General features: G+C 42.8%; 1 protein-coding gene across 1 annotated transcript in view; it reads left to right on the plus strand.

Annotated features, from left to right (window-relative positions):
• Arhgef28 (Rho guanine nucleotide exchange factor 28) overlaps positions 1 to 17,724 on the plus strand; it is a 114,775-nt gene that overhangs the window by 81,968 nt on the left and 15,083 nt on the right. The window contains exon 27 of the mRNA XM_038322967.1: positions 1,057 to 1,354. Within this exon, the coding sequence (XP_038178895.1) occupies positions 1,057 to 1,354 (298 nt within the window). The remainder of the gene's footprint in view (positions 1 to 1,056; positions 1,355 to 17,724) is intronic.

Genomic DNA, 17,724 nt, shown 5'->3' on the forward strand with positions numbered 1-17,724 from the left:
ATGGCATTGCCCCAATAAAATAATGGATATTCTGACCCGGAGGCACATACACTGTGAGAAAGATGCCTCTTAGGTATTTGAAAGATCTTCTTTAAATGATGTAATGTCATGGACTAAGAGTGTTCTCTTGTATTGTATGGCATGTGTCTTTTGTAGATCATTTAGTTCTTCATGTATAAGCACTGAATTTCACAGATTCTTTTTTTAAAGATTTATTTATTTATTATGTAAAGTGTTCTGCCTGCATGTACACCTGCAGGCCAGAAGAGGGCACTAGATCTCATTACAGATAGCTGTGAGCCACCATGTGGTTGCTGGGAATTGAACTCAGGACCTTTGGAAGAGCAGCCAGTGCTCTTAACCTCAGAGCCATCTTTCCAGCCCCGAATTGCACAGATTCTGATGTAGAAGGCTTATTTCTCTTTGTGAATCGGAGATACTGAATTCAAAATCGTTTTCATTATAAAGTCATCCTGAGCTGTACCTGATTAAGGACTGAGTGGATAAACCCGTTTAGAAGATCTCTGTTCCCTCTGCATCCTCTCTAGCCTTGCCTGACAATTCCATTTGTCTGGGCAGATTTTCTGCACTCTGCAGCGCATGTGCGATTTTATCGATAGTGCATCACAGAGCTGTAAAAGTTAATAGGCTTATAAGAAAGAACTACGTTGCATCTGATTTCCCCTTCAAGTTTGCTAAATTACATTTATTGCAAATTCCTTGTGCACTGAAGGATATGTTTTCGGCCTTTTTATGTAGCAAAAGTGGAAACACTGCTTGCTTTGATTAAAATAAAGTGGAGACTCTCCAAGGGTATAGACTCTACTGCGTTCTAAAAGTAAGATAAATTGTGCATGGCGACTCGGAGGTTCTTGTTCTAGCTCATTTAAAGGGGTTGGGAGGAGGGTAAGTGGGAGATTTCTTCCTAACCTCATTCTTATTAAGATCTTGATTGCTAGAGCAAGAGGTTTCAGGCTTGTGGGCTAAATAAATACTTTATGAACTTGTTTAAGTTGCTAAAGAAATTACTGTATTTTTCTGTGTTTCTTTATGCAGGTAATGGAACTTAGTCGAGCTGAGAGCTTGTGTCATGAAGATTCGTTTTTCATCAATGAAGCTTTGGTACACATGTCACTTAACACTTCCAATAAACCAAACCCGTCGGGTGTCCCATGGGACGCTTACCCCCCAGGTGTGTCTCCTTTTGATGTGGTGAGGACTAGTGGCAATCAAACAGAACTGAAGAGAGATGTTTCTCAGCCTCCAGATGTCAACCATGAACTCTGGACAACCACGGGGCCCGGCCATGAGATACCCGCCCTCCAAGTAAACGTCCAGGATTCTTGTAAAAATGGTAATTAAGTCTCTACACATCATCTGTATGGTGTCAGTGAGAAATTGGTTCTCTCTGAGTGCTTGGTTCCTCAGGAGAGTGAACCAAAGTGAGCTTAGCATGGGAACAATGGCGGCCATTAGTTGGAATTTTCTTTGGAAAGTCCGGGACGCCCTTTACCCCTGAGTATCTAAGTAGATGATGCCATGTGGGAGACTTAGGGTATGCCGTAGACATGACCAACAGGGCTTTTAGGTCAGTGGGCTAAACGGTATCCACTTAAAAGTGGTCCGGCTTGATATTTATTCTCCGCTGTAGACCCTGCTCCATCTTGATGCGTGTCTCAGTTGACACTCAGAAATAAAAGGAATGGACAGGATTTGTGGTAGGACTTTATTGTCTATGGGGTGATTTCCTGTAACCTTGGTGAAATCTTCTGTTGTGCTATTAAACACGCAGAATGAAAGTGTTAGCATCATTTGTCATTGTAAAGAAAAAGGTGTTGTCTCCCGGTAAGTACCTCCTAAGGACACAATTTGCTAGCCCCATTAAAGCATTTGCCAAATGTAAAGGAAGGGCAGCTAGAGTTTCCAACTCCATGTGAATCCAAATGATTGAAATCTCTGTCCGTTCTGGATTGTTTTCCGTGGGATGGTAGGTGGGGGAATCAGGAGAACTTGAAACCTCCCTACTGGAAACCAGATGGCATTAAACAAATGGCTGGCCGCATGCATGTGAAATAAATCACTGACAGCGCGAGGCTTCAGAAACATAAAACAATCAGGAGTTCTAGCGATCTTTAGAACTGGACACAGATTTGTTTCCGGGCTTAACATATATTCTTAGTTTGTCAGTTGGGAGGATCATTTTTCAGCAACAAAAAAACTTTGAAAGGCATTCGGTTCCTTCCAGTTAGGGAGAAATCATTCTGAGGCTGCCTCTGAGTTGATTTATGACTGATCCAGGGAACGCTGAGTCTTAGTCCTGGCTGTTTCTTCACACTGCTCGGTCACCACTGTACTTTCTCTAGGAGAGACTGAACTAGTTCGTCCAAAGATTGTTTTAAATGTTTTTCAATTTAATTTGCTAAAAGTACAGTGGAATACATTGGATTAAAACGTAAAAGATGAAACAAAATTTAGAAAATGGAAACCCGTCTCATCTGTTAGCCTTGGAACTCTGTCCTGTGGAGGCCAGGAATGCTGATGCCGGGCACACTCTGCCTGGCTGAGCTGACTCAACTTGCTACGCTCGGTGTTTTATGAGCTCTTGTCAGTGTGGTTCTGTGCTGGCTTTGGTATCACTCAGAAACTCCATTTGAGCCAAACCACATTTGGCTTTTGTTTAGAAGTATTGTTTTTTACCCATTATGGGCCTACCATCATTTTCTCTCACCTCGGGCCTCAACGACTTAAGCTTTGAAACGTTTGGCAGCATGTTTACAGTAGACAGAAAAATGTACCAAGGAAATAAAATAGACAGCAAGCCGTTCCATCCGCATAGGAAGCACTAGATAGAGTCGAGAGCGATGCCGAGACAATTGACTTTCCGCTTAGGAAATCCATCATATGTCCAGTGTAGACCAAGGGCATTCAGGACATTGACAGCAGGGAGGGAGGTCAACTTCAGCCTGAAAATCTCAGGAGCATCCTGGGGTGTAGAAAGTAGGGGTTAGGACAGATGTGTCCACCGCTGGAGTTCTGCGAGGAGTCAAAAAGCCCTGCTTGTGTGCTTGTTTACTTTAACGTGAGAGGTAATTTCTGGACCAGAGAGAAGAGAGTCGGAGAATAGGAAGCAATAGGGGTAGTGAAATGAAAATGGTTCTTTATTTTTAAAGGAGTAGCTGGGGCCAGATAAAATTGGTCAAACCATTCCAAGCTTTCATAGTTCTGTGGCTTGAATATCGCACATTAGCCACTGGTGGGGGAGGGGAGAACGTGGAGGGCGGGGGTAGCTAGGCTCTGAGCACTCTCCACGCATGCTCTTGTTGGAGGGAGGAAGGAAGGGGAATGAGCTGGCAGAAGCAAGCCGCGGGTACACTGGGTGATGATGACATTGTGCATATCACAGGGTGCTTCTGAATCTGAGTGACCACTGCAAAGGAGCCGTGTAGAGCACAGTACTCCAGCTGTTTGCCTGTGATGTCCTAGCCTGGTATTTTTGTTAAATATGCCTTTAAACGGTCTAGCAGTGGTGGTGCACACCTTTGGTTCCAGCACTCGGGAGGCACAGGCACGTGGATCTCTGTGATTTTGAGACCAGTCTCTTCTACAGAGTGAATTCCAGAACAGCCAGGGCTACAAAGAGAAACCCTACCTAGAAAACCAAAACAAAAAACATGGCTTTAGCGCTGACTGATGAAAGCTGTACTGTTTATTGTTGGATCATAAGGGCCACTATTTCAGGAGGGCCCTAGGAATGGCTTATTCTCTATCCAGTGCTGTGTTTGGGTCCAGCTCAGAAGAGTAAAAATAAGGATTTCTGAAACCAGAGGGCAGATATATGTGTGTGTGTGTGTGTGTGTGTGTGTGTGTATGTATGTATGTATATGTATTTATGTATATATATATATACACACATACATATATATGTATATATATATGAATAAAATTCACGGATGTTCCTAAAAGTCACCTAGTCAAGAATTTTTATTGTTTTCTTTTCTTTTTTCTTTTCCCATCCAACCTCACCAAGACTCTCCAGGTTCCCTTTAGTTTTTGCGCCATTCTTCCACCATTACCACCAGCAGGCACTGTACAGACATGTCAGCTTGCCAGCCCCATACAGAGGTTTTCCGTGAGAAAACCACTTAGCACTCCCAGGTGCCAACATGGTCCTGTGGTGACCTCCGTAGTGGAGGGGGAACTGAGCAAGAGCAAGGCAGAGCAACTTGTCCAAGGTCACAGGGGTGGCAAAGGAAACCAGGGATCAAACGTGGCCAGACTGGTTCTGTTGCTCCTGCTCTCTGAGCAGCAGCTGAAGAATTCCCAAAAGCCATGCTGCACTGTACATTGAACAGAATGTGGAGGAGATGTGGAATACATCTTTATGGAATGCCTGGCAGGATACTCACAATTAAGGGCCAGGCTTTTGTTTTTGTTTATCCCTCCTCCTCTTTAGTATTACCATTTGGAAACTATTTCTAAAGGTTCTGGATTTCTGTGACCAAGTCTTCCTTGGGACCCGAACGTCTTCAGATATCATAAGTAGGCTATAGTTTCAGTTGTTTCCCAGGAGACACATTTTTCTCAAGGATATTTGGTTTTCTAATACCTAATAATAACTCCATTTTATTTCTAAATATTTAAGGTAGTGCCATAAAGAAGTTTGCTTTCTAGTTTTGGAAGCAATTTCATGAACAAAATTGTTGGATATTTGAATATTAAATCCAAATTGGCATTTGATTTTATTTATAGTGGAAGAGATGGTTGGTTTAAGGACATTTTATTCTTGCCCTCTTCTGAGGGATTCCAGCCAAGACCACAAAAAGTCTGAATTTCTTTAAACAACGAAGCCTCTGTGGGACAATTGCTATATAATTGGCCCTGTGAAATGCTCGAGTGCATTACTCTCAAAGTCCCTCCCCAAAGTCATTTTATTTTATTATTGTGTTTTCCCCCCTTAGCTTTTTTAGAACTATATGTTGGATGCACCTAGTTCTTGTCTATGATTTGCTCTTTCCGCAGTGAAGAAAACATTTTATGGTATGATCTGCTCGAGCTTAGTCTTTCCTTTTATTTATATTTTTAAAGCTATCTCAGAACTCTTCAGATTCCCTAAAATGTTCTCTCTGACAATATTAAAGAATTATTATTTTGTGATCTGTAAAATAAAATTTAGGTTGGGCCAGTTAAAATTAAAATGATTATTGTACATATGTGTATGATGTGTGTGCATGTATATGTGCATGTGTTTGTATGTGTATGCATGTGTGCGTGTGCAGGTTTGTGTATGCCATGCACACATGCGGAGGACAGGGAACAACTTGGGAGCCATTCTCGCCTTCTGCCTTGTGGAGGCAGGGTCTTTCTCCTTATTGCTACCATGCTGTGTATGCAGGCTAGCTGGTCCATCAACTTCCGGGCAGTTCCCTCTTTGCCTCCCATCCTGCTTTTCGAGGTGCTGGAATTTCACATTCTAACCACCACACCCAGTGTTTTTTTTTTTTTTTCTTTCTTTGTTTGTTTTTTAAATGGGTTCTAGAGCTCAGACTCAAGTCATCAGGCCTGGATAGTGAGCCCAGTTTACTCACTGAGCTACCTTGCTGGCCCATATTTTTATGGTAATCTCATAGATCTTGACCAAAAGATGACTTTATTTATTTACAAGAGGTCGAAAGCCCAAGCTAACTTCGAACTTCCTAGGTAGCTCAAGATGACCTTGAACTTCCCATCCTCCTGCCTCCACCTCCCTATTGCCGGGCTTACAGATGTGTGCCACTGTATGTTCAGTTTACGGTGTGAAGAACTGAACTCATTCGTGCTAGGCAAGCACTCTGCTGGCTGAGCTGCCAGAGGGACTTGATTGTTTTGGTTCCAAAGGAGTTCTTCTTGCATGACATATTAGAACTTGGTGCCCAGCAAAACATTTCCCAACTTGAGGGAACTGTATTCAGAATATCTCATCTTGGTAATGTTGTTGTCCGTTTTGTTTTTTTTGTTTGTTTGTTTGTTTCATTTGAGCAAAAATAGGTGTGTTAGGTCAGGCTCTTCGATGACAGACTGCTTAAGCATAGAAATGAAAAACTACACTATAATTCTAAATAACAGTCTTCAAACACGTGAGAATCTGGTGACTTCCAGTGTTTAAAAACTATTCTAGAATTCAGAAATTGGCACCTTATTTGTGTAGTCTGAATGGAAAGAGAGGCCGTGCCAGAGACCTTCAGGCCACTGCCCATAAAACAGGAATTAGCCTTAGGCTCCATCAACTTTGGTACACAAAGGTGCATTTGAAGTGAGGGTTGGCTAAGTTTTCAAGGGTTGCCAAGCCAAGTACCTCATACTTGGTGGGTTTAACAACAGAAATCTACTCCCTCAGAGTCCTGGAGACTGAAGTCCAGGCTTAGGGTGCTGGAAAACTCGGTTTCTGCAGCAGTCTCTCTCCCTCATGGGTTGTCTTCCTGTGTACTGACAGGATCTCCCCTCTGTGCCTGGCCAAGCTCTGATCAACTCTCCTAACAAGGACATGGTTATATATTATGTCAGGGCCTAGACTCATGACCACCTTTAACACACTTCTTAATGGCCCTATCTCCAAATACATCAAGGGAACCTGGGTTACGTGTAAACTTTTAGGGAGCATTATAAGCCTTTAAAAGGGAATAAAATGACTTTTCTCTCTACAATAGTTTTAGATGATATGGAAGCTTTGCTTTTTATTTTAACCTACTGAAGTAGGACTATAATTTACCTACTTTCTTTTTTTTTGTTTTTTTGTTTGTTTTACTTGGTTAGGGCAGTGAATTGAACTTCATTAAAAGTGACATTAAATTGTGACAAATTGGTCTGTCTATCTTTATAGACATAGGTCTTTGTGTTATCAAGCCTGCTTCAGTACAGGGGGTAGGGCAGCAAATCTTGACTCTGTAGGCTTATTTCCTATATACTTAAATTAAGATTAGAAATACTGAGTCTATAAATTTATTTCCGACTACAGCCTAAATAAGAAATTTAAGCTATGCTTGCCAGCCTAGGCCTTCATTAGATGGCTTTAGGAATTTGAGCGTTCTCTGTGGTTGGTGGATATTAGCTGTCTGGGGTTTGAATTATTTAAATGAAACAACAATAAAGGAGTGAAAACATTCATTATGGCATCAAATTCTAGTCCAGATACATCTATAGGAGTTTGAAGAAGTCAAAATTCAGAAACCCAGTAGGCAGTTCTGTCTTCGGAAACCAGACACTGTAGGTAACGCTGAGGGAGCCACGCTCTTGCTTGCTTTTAGTAACCTGCATCGGAAACATAAAGAATGGATCTCAAAGGCCTAGTTTTATAGATGATTGACTTGAGACTCTCGCAGATTCTGTACCAGGGAAAGGAAACATGACATTTGCCGGTAGAGCCTGGTGAGCTGCAAGAGCTTATGCCAACTTCCTGATTGCATAGTCTCTGGGGGCAGGTTTGCTACCAGAGCCAACTGGGCGTGGGCCATCCTGCCTTAGCATATGGAGCCCAGTTCACAGCAGGAGAGCACAGCCAGTAGAGTTGTGGGTGGATTAGAGGCAGGAAGCCAGCCTTCTGGCTGCTATTCATTCCCTTCTCCTCCCCTAGGTTTCAACGTGGGTTGAACAAGCGGCTCAGGTGAGAGTCCAGTCAGTGCAGAGGTGGGACTTGCTCTTCCGTCATTGTTAGCTTTAAAAATGAAAACCAAAACACAGGCATGTGTATGCATGTGTGGCCTCGGGGTCACATTTTGACATTTCTAGAATAGTCAAAGTGATGAATAGTTGGATTTGAAAGGAAAGTTGTCCATAACCATTTATGTATTAAATAACCCTGAAAGAAAAAATGCACTTCTGTTGATCACAGTGACTTGTAGGGCAGTGATTCAACCCCAAATAAGGAAGCATTACCCTCCCCAGGTATCAGATTCTGAACACTGTCTCCTCTCTCACCCCAACCACCAAGGTTCCAGTGTTAGCATGGGTGAAAGTGCAGTGGGTTCAAATGAGAATTATTTTAACTTCGCCTCAGAAGAATATAGCCACCTGGTTAGGAGGTAGCAAGACTTCCTTAAAGGGTCATGTAGTAAATACTTAACGTTATTTTGAATCACAAGATCCTCATTGCCAATAATCAACCCAGCCATTGTAGCTGGAATGTAGCTATACATAGTATGTAAAGAATGCAATTAGCTGTGTTCTAATATAAAGCCACTGACAGGTAGCCTCAGGGCTGGAGAGATGGCTCAGTGGGTGAGAGCTTGTGTAGCTCTTGGGTAGGACCACAGTTCAGATCCCAGCACCATGCCTGCCAGCTCACAACTTCCTGTAGTTCTGGCTCCAGGGCATCTAGTGACCTCTTCTGGACTTGGTGGGTACCTGCACTCTTGTATGCACATACCTCCATGAATCACCCCCTACCCCAGAGATTGCTTTCCAGACTTCACCTCACTTCACCTTCTGCTTCAGTTGAAGGATGAGGAAGATTAAACCTCTTTAGCTTAGGAATGTTTGTCCAAATTAATTCACCTTTGAGTCAACCAATTCACCCGGATGAATGAACAGGATAATATTATATGGCACTTTGTGCTATTCAAATTACATTTGATCTCATTTGCTGTCTTCTGAGATCATGTTAACTCTCTCTGTTTCTCAAACAGAGCAGCTTTGTCTTTCATTATCAGTGAAAAGATGAATTCATAAATCTATAGTTAAATGTATGTGATAGAGTCCAAAGTTTGTGGGTTAAAACTTGGAGAGACTCTCCAGCCCCTAATCTGCCATAATACTGATCCTGTTATGGTGTTGTCTGGACCATTATCTAACAGTGAGCTAACTAGAAGTAGGATGTTTGGATGGGATGTGTTCCCATAGCTGGCATTTTCATATGCTTGGTACCATTGTGTCAGAGCTTCACCCTGCATGTAATAAATACAGATCACTCCACCAAGAAATATGATTTGAACCAGGATTAAAAAGAAAATTCTAGCCTGCATCTCTAACAGCTTCCTTGGATGCTTTTGTCATTATCAGCCTGGCCCAGTGTGTCATTGCCCCACTGACCAGAAGCTTGTTAGACTTAGTTCACACCATGACTCTAGCATCTGCTGTTAGAGTCGGGATCCTACCGTTGTTTGATCTCAAAGTCTTACTTTTCCCATCTACACAAAAGATTAGGAAGTGCCCAGAGAACTTAGCTTTCTTGGAGATCTAAAGGACCTTAGCACCCCGCCTACATTCTGGAAATAATCTATTCGAGCTGAGACTCCGAGTTAGCCTGCTAATAACATGAATGGTTCTCCCAACAGGTACTGGAAAGCCAATAGCTTCAAATATGTTTAAAGAAATATTAAAAATTGGTTTTAAAAAACCCCAGGATCTAAGCATGTTAAGGAGAGATCTGTACATATCAGTCTCTTAAGAAGCACTTTAAAATATTCTTACTTATTACTTCAGAATTTCAAGTGATACATTTTATTCGTATTTACTCCCAACTCCTTACCCACACCCAACTTCATGTCCTAAGTAGTGTGTCATCAAAATTGTCCTCCAGGGGACAACCCAAAGCACAATGGTTTGTTTCTTTTTGTTTCTGTCTGGAGTAGAACAAATGCCATTAACCACATTTCTAGGCCCAAATGTGAGCACGGGAATGCAGGACATCCTGATAATAAGAATGAACATCAATTTTGGGTGCAAAGCTACTTTCTCTATAGATTACCCAAGCCTGAATGGGTGTATCCCATGAATACATCCCCAGAACAAACTTCCAGTCAGACTTTGGTTTTCTGAATGGAAAAGAAAATGCCAGACACAGGCATCAGAAGGAGATGGATCTAAACCATATCTTACCTTACGTTTAGAACTTCTGATGGTCTTCTATCTTCTCGAGACCGATTCACTTGAGACAGCTTATCCCTGTCAGTCCTGGGAAAATGGACAAAAATTAAGCTCCACATTCACCGGGAAGCAGCTCTTGTTCACACTTATAATTTGAACTAATTACATGTGCAATGAATTTGTCTGCTCCACCAAAGAGTAAGCATCACACGGGTGGAAAACTCCTTGCGTCTCTTTTGCTAGTTTTGCTTCCACAGGCACCATACACAGTGTTTAGTGTGTAATGGTGTCTGAGAAATATTTATGAAATGAATTAAGACCCAAATCCACCATTCCTCCTCCCCTTCCTCCTCCTCCCTTTTTCTTCCTCCTTCTCTTCTTCTTCCTCCTCTCCTCTTTTCTCCTTCTTTCAAATAAAGCAATTAAATTAAACTCTATGTTCCTGAATTATGGTTTCCCTTTTTTTTTTTATTTTGAACTGACTGCGCTGCTGTGTATCAGTTTGGTATAAGAATTTCCATACGGTACTAGAGAACATATCTTTATAATAGTGATTTTCTTTTTTCGTTTACGGCATTGTGCTTGTAACTGCCACATGGCCTTGTACCGCAAATGAAAACAAGTTAAAATGTGTTTCCCATAAAATACCTTAAGTTAGCTGAGTCTCGTGGAATCGATCCACTGCTGTCATTTGGGTAAGGAGACACATAAACAACTCAGCACGTAATTGTCCCCTCAAAGACAGTTCGTCAGCTTAGCTGGTCACCGGGGCATCTTTTCTGTTTTACATAGAATATCTTGAACACCAATATATTAAGTGTGGGTGGCGAGCTGAGCATCAGCGAAACACTTTCCTAAGCTCTTTTTCTTCCACTAAATCCTGTTTAACAGTCCAGTGTCTCTCCCCGGGCAAAACAATTAGGGTTTGTTTAGCTAAGTACACTCCCAGAGTGTGAACTAACTTCCCTGGCACGACCTTCTGCTTGTCAGCCATAAAATACTGCTTGAAATATCACATATTATTGTAGCCATCTGCAGAGTGAGCGTGCTGTCATCTTTGGAAGTATATGCCTTTGTTTTGCCAGACTGAAGTGTATTTCACATTCCTCTCCATCCAGTTTTTAGACACAGCTGGCTGAAGAGGAGAAACGCTTCTCATCAGACCTTGGGCTAGACAGTAAATAAGCCGGCGAGGATGTTAATTTGCCGTAATAAATCACTAATGAGTCTTCTTGGATAATGGGTCAGATATCCATCTTTTTTATTTATAATGTATTAATTCAACTTAATTTGATACGTTAATGTTTGGTTGGGAGATTTACCTAGAGAAAACTGCAGGCGCCCAGACTTTCACAATGTGTGAGCCTTTCTTTGCACAATTACACACAGTAAGGCTGCTCAGATTCGAGGTATTCTTTTTTCCCCATTCTTTGTGTGTGTGTGTGTGTGTGTGTGTGTGTGTGTGTGTGTGTATACACATTTGTGTTCATGTGGTGTGCATGCCTGTGTGGATATGGTGCACATGCATGTATGCACACACGCAGAGGCCAACGGTTGGAGTCAGGTGTCTCCTTCTCTTCTTCTCCACTGTATTTGTGTGTCTAAATGAGACTGAGGCTCACTATTTCAGCTAGACTGGCTTGCCAGCCAACTCTGGGTATCCTCTTGTCTCCGCCTAAAGCCCACAGCACTGAGATCACAGGTACATACTACTACGCCTGGCTTTTACATGGGTCTCGGGGACTCAAGTTCAGGTCTTCATACTTGAGTAGCTAGCACTTTACCCATTGACCCATCTCCTTAGTCCCCATAGATAGCTCTCTGCCCAAATTTCCTTCCTAAAACATAGCATGCTGGATGCTTGTATTGAGTAAAGACCCTGGGATCATGAGCAGTGGTGTCGCTGGAGGCTCAGCTTCCCTGGTGACAGTGGCTGCAATTCTTTCCCTAACGTGGTGCTCTAAGGCGCTGGAAGAAACATTTACAAGCAAGGCCCTGGCAGAGTTTTAATTTTCTTTAATGACTTGCTTCCTACCAGTGATCTTGGCACCCCGTGCAGCGATTTGCCATCAATTAATCACACCGAATGGTGTAATACGCTGCACTGAGGGCATTGCCCTTAGTGAGTCTCATAAATCTAACCAGAAACAAACAACAGGACTTGCGTGCTTAAGACTCTTCATGCAAAACCCCAAATGAGGAGGTGGTTTTATGTTATTTTCTAATATGTCCTAGGAAGCCCGGGAACTTTCTTGTGGATCCCGAGTTTTGAAATTCCAGTGTTTCCGAGATGATTGAACTAAGTTCTGGCTGTGGGAATCCACATCTTACACACTGGCGTTCATGTAGAGTGCAGGGAATCGTCCTTCTTCTGGGTGACTGGAAGGGGAGTATGGCTTTGTGTTTTTCCCTGAATTCGGGGTCTTTGTGCTCAACCACAAGAGACCGTGTTTTAGGGTTTCGTATAGGGATGACTCAGAAGGGATGCAAGCTTCCACCCTGGGAGCCCACAACATTTGCAGATGGCAGGATGTGGGGTAGTGTGATGCTAGAAGTCAAGGATCTTTCACAATACGTCGCGTTGCCAGCTGCTTCTGGGATCCGTGTTCGGAGTCTTAAGCCTGTCTTCTTGTCACTTCCGAAGCATGCTTCTAGTTAACTGCTTCGCTGTGATGGATTTCTCCTCCTAATTTTAGCACAGTAAATATGAGTCTATTTAATATTAAAATTCTATGAGCCTAAACCCTGAGGCGTGCACACTCCATGTCTTTATAAATGTACTTATGGTCTGTCTTTAGAATATTCTTGCAATGGGAATATATGCAAGCCTGGCATCTATCCCATCTGATTCAAATCGAACCCCCTTTATAGAAGCTAAAGGTTTTCAAAGCTGGTTTATTTCCAATGAGTGGATTGAAGGTCTGGCTTGGGATGGATTTATTCCTACCAAAAAAGTCATGACGGCTTGTCCAGGTTGGCGGGATCATTACAAATGGAGCCCATATTCTATTTTTAGTTTTTTTGATGCTTTTGTTAACTGGAATCGTAAAATACATACAGTCTTTGTTTTGCATATGCAAACTGCTTATCAACAACTTGTAGACCAATGGGGAGGGAAAAAGCATGGTGATCATCTTATCCAAAATATGATGGTATGTTAGTAAGCATGGAGTAATGGGATCACATTTTATATAGGCTCTTGTATGTGAAAGTGAATTTGCCTGTTGTTGTTCCCTGAGGTCTATGGCCTAGAGCCCTGGCCACCATGAGGGTGTGGTCATCCTACAAAGGGTTGTTTAGCCTTTCTATAGGGTGCTCCACCTGCTACCTATACAGTTATGTTTGTGTATTTGTTTTTAAAGGTTTATTTTATCATTTACTTATTGTATAGATATATGTGGGGGTTAGTTTTATATCGCTTGACACATTCTAGAGTCATTGGGAATAGGGGCTCATGAGTGAGAAAATGCTTCCATAAGATTGGTCAGTGAGGAAGCCAGTACTGTACTTTCTTGATCAGTGATTGAAGTGGGAGGGCCCAGCCTATTGTGGGTGGGGCCAAACCTGTGCTGGGGGTCTTGGGTGCTATGAGAAAGCAGGTAAAGCAAGACATGAGGAGTAAACTGTTAAGTACTTCGCCATAGTTTTTGTGTCAGCTCCTGCGTGGGGTTTCTGTGCTGACTTCCCTTGATGATGAACTGTAGTATGGAAGTATAGGTAAAATAAACGCTTTTCTTCCTGGTTGCTTTTGGTCATAGTATTTCATCATAGCAATAGTAGCCCTAACTAAGACTCTCTCTCTCTCTCTCTCTCTCTCTCTCTCTCTCTCTCTCTCTCTCTCTCTCTCTCTCTCTCTCTCTCTCTCTCTCTGTGTGTGTGTGTGTGTGTGTGCGTGTGTGTGTGTGTGAGTGTGTGTGTGTGTGTATTCATTAGTGTAGTGCACACAGAGCCACCTAGTGTGTCTGCTTGGAGCTAATCTCCAGTCCTCTGAAAGAGCATCAGACCCTGTTAAGTGCTGACCCATCTCTACAACCTGTTTTTGTTTTTAAAACATACAGTGTGGAACCTCAGATTTGACTTTTGCGAGTTCCTCTCTTCTGAGCTGGCTTAAGTTGGTTTACTGTAATGGACAAGAAGAGAAAGCCCGAAATTTCCCTTGTCTGAGCTGGGAGCAACCATTACTGGGAAAATTCACATTAAAAGTAATCACTTTGGGTAGACAAGATGGCTCAGTGGGTAACAGTGTTTGTTTTGCAAGCCTGGTGACTTGAGCTCAATCCAGGAAACACACATAAAAGTGGGAAGAGAGAAAAAAACTATACAAATATCCTCCGACCTCCCACATGTGCTGTGGCATGTACCTCGCCTCCCCTCCTGACATCAGGTGTACGCACATACAAAACAATAATAGCAATGAAACAAATAACAGATTTTTAAGTAGCCAACTTATAGAAGTTATCGCTTTGTGGTAGTTTCTCTGATTTTTACCAAGAGGTAAAATATAGAAGGATTATCTTTTTCAAATGTGCCTGCCAATAAATTAAAATATTTTCTCTTCATATGTATCAGATGACAGATGTGGTCGTTTGGATAAGGAAATATGATAGATGGATCTGCCAGAGTCAGCCTCTTCCCACAGCTTTAGAGACCCAGCAACTGTCTCATTACCCTACTGATAGGAACCCCGCTGATCGGATGGGGCCACCGTGAACTTCCTGTTTTCAAAAATCAAGGTGTGCTTACCATAACATTTCTGTTTTATTAGTCAGGCAGACTGGTATGATTATTTTCAAGTGAGATTGTTGGTTAGCCCAGTGATAGATATGGTTCAGGAAAGTTGGCTAGAGTGTTGAAGGAATGGATGAGACTTGGCATGTTCCTGGGAGGGGAGCAAGTGCTGTGATTTTTCTACCATGCAGAGATGAACAAGAAGCAAAGGATGCTGCCCAGTGTTTGCAGCCAAGTTTGAGCAAGCGTAAACCCATCCCCTTTCCAGTGTAGGGAAACATATGCACATTTATTGGTATCTCACTGGTTTGCAAGGATGAACCTAGCGAGTGGATGAACAAGCCAATGTGTGGGAGAATGCACTTCCTTCGTATTGGGCAGTGGAGGTGGGAGGCTGTCATAGTGATTCAGTCAGAGGGCCTGGGACTTATGCCTGGGTTCAGATTCCAGCTCCGTCACTTATCTATGAAATTCTAAATGGGTGTTTAAAAATTATTTGGTGTGTCTCAGATTTCTCACGCTCCTGATACTATCTTCTTTGTGGGTGGTATAAGGATTACATAAGGCAATACATGAACAATTCTTAGGCTTTAGCAGCATTTAATAAACATGACTGGTGCTCGGTTTCCTGTGGTGAGAGTGGTCTGAGTTATTAGGAGGTACATCTGATCACTGGCATGCTTCCACAATACTCTCGGTGATGGGACATGCCTCTCGTGTCCCATTGGGGTGAAGCCATTACATCGTGAATAATGTTCCACAACATGATTGGCTGACTGTTATTATGTATTATGTGAGTTTTTTAAAGCTCCCATGACAATATTGGGAAATGTTGAGGGGATGACAGGATTGTTTTGTATGCTTCTGTTGTGTTCACATGCTCAGTGACGTTTCCAAAGTGCCACTTCCCAAGCCATAACCACAGCCAGCACCTACCTTCTCCTTCTCCTCCTCCTTCTTCTTCTTCTGGCATCCTTTGGAAAATACTGATGTCATTGGATGTTGAAATCACCTCCTTGCATGTGGCACACCCTTAAATACCGTTTTCCCCCTCTCTTGGGAATAGTTGAAATCCAAATGACACGTCTCCACATAATTTACCACAGGGGTTGTATTTTGAAACTCAAACCAAGCACAAGGAGCTTCAGCTGGGACTTTATTTATAGCATCTCCATGCTGGGCCATACTGGGAATACCTCAAGGCTTGTGTCCAGTCCGTTTAGGGTCTGTCTGGGTCAGCCTTATGGACTTATTCAAGGTCTCTATGTGTGGAAGTCGGTCATCCCTGAGAAAGCCCAGAAGGTTATGTTTACCCTAAAGGCAGAGTCCAGCTTCTAGTCCCCCATCCTCACAAACCATCAGCCTTCTTACCCGATGGTCCAGTCATGGTATTTTGGTTCATTTCTGATTTTCTGATGTACCTGTAGTTCATCCATTCCCTATGCCCTGAGGGTCCACTCTGCCTTATACTTCTACCTCATCATCCCTTCTCCTCTTCAAGAAATACTCTGGGTCATTGTCTCCCAGGGGCCTCTCCAGACACCCTCAGCTAGGGTCAGGAGCCTCTCTCATGTGGCTCTGTGAAAGTAAGCAGAAACTTCGATTCGCTTCCACAAAGTTCCCTTGTATTCCTTCTAGACACTGCAGTGCCTTATACAGCATATTCATTACCAAGGTATCATTTACATTCAGTGAAATTTTTAGCCCTTCAATTGACTATCCAAACAGTCTTATAGAAAGACTATCAAGGTACAGAACATTTCTGACAACCGACTTAGGCTCTTTTTCAATCGGGCCTCAGACCTGTGGTGACCACACCTTTGCTTCCTACCACCACAGGCTAATTTTGCTTTTCTAGAATATCATGGAATCAGTCAGCCCTTTCAATCAGTACCTTTTTCTGTCTGGCTTGTTCTTGCCCTTCCTGTTATTTCTGAGATGGAGCCATGTTGCTGCATGGGTCCGTGACAGGTTCCTTCGTTTTACAGTGTAACCTGTTGATGGTTACCATACCTGACCTGCCTCTAGTTTTTTGGTACTCTGTGAACTGTGTTTCTATATCTCTCAAATGAGCACCGAGGAGTAGAATGACTACTGGGGTAGGTACCTACTCAACATAAAGAAACCCATGGAGTAGTTTTGAAAGTAACTGTATCAGTGCTAAGTCTCTGGGGTACTGAGAGCAATTGGTTTGCCTGAGTTCCTAGTGCCCAGCCCAGTGAAAGGCACATGGTAGGGGCTTAATGTTTATAGAAAGATAAGTGAATGAGATGCTCAAATCAGGCTTCATTCTGAGTTACCCTCTGACCCAAACCAAATACTTTGTCTATTAAGCGGGGCAGGGATTTCTCTAACTAATGCAGGTTCAATAAGGGCAGGCAAAGAATGAGGAAACACTGATCCTTCCTTACCCTGCTCTTGATGAGCCTCCTGTGTCAGGGTGGTATTGGTAGGGAAGCCAGCAACACAGGTTAAAGAGGGACCATAAAGGGGACCCGATAACCAGAAACCACTAAGCTTTACAAAGCCTACCTTTCCTCATGACATCTAGCATACCCCCCACCCCCGTGCAGTGGCTGTATACTTCACTGGGATGACTTTCCATTTGGATGTTGACATCTTGGTGAACTTTTGAGGTTCAGTTCAGATGCCTTCTCCTCCCCCTGAAACCTGTCTTTGACCACCGCATCTGGAAACTATTCTTCTGTAGAAAGTTGTTGACACTGTGCAGAGGATGTCGTATTTATTAGCCACCAGCAGGATGCCTTGCCTATTGAATGTAGTCGGACTTTCTTTGGACCGCCAGCTCCTGAATAATGACATGGAGACGTTTTATTAATTACAAAAGCTTGGTCTTAGATTAGGCTTGTTTCCAGCTAGCTTTTAAAACTTACACTAACCCATTTATGTTAGTCTGCATTGTGCTAACTCTTTGTTACCTCTCCTTACTGTACAACAGACTTCCTCCGCATCTAGCTGGAGAATCCCCACCTCTCAGAGTCTTCCTCCGAGTTCCTCTCTCTCCCTAGAAGTCGTACCTGTCCTCTCCTACCTAGCTATTGGCCATTCAGCTCTTCACTAAAGCCATCAGAAGGTGTCCTTAGGTGGGCAGGGAGGGACTGGGACACGTTTCTAAAACAGTGTGATCAAGTGTATTTC

This window comes from Arvicola amphibius, chromosome 3 (genome assembly GCF_903992535.2).
Source record: "Arvicola amphibius chromosome 3, mArvAmp1.2, whole genome shotgun sequence".
Classification (NCBI taxonomy): Eukaryota; Metazoa; Chordata; class Mammalia; order Rodentia; family Cricetidae; genus Arvicola; species Arvicola amphibius.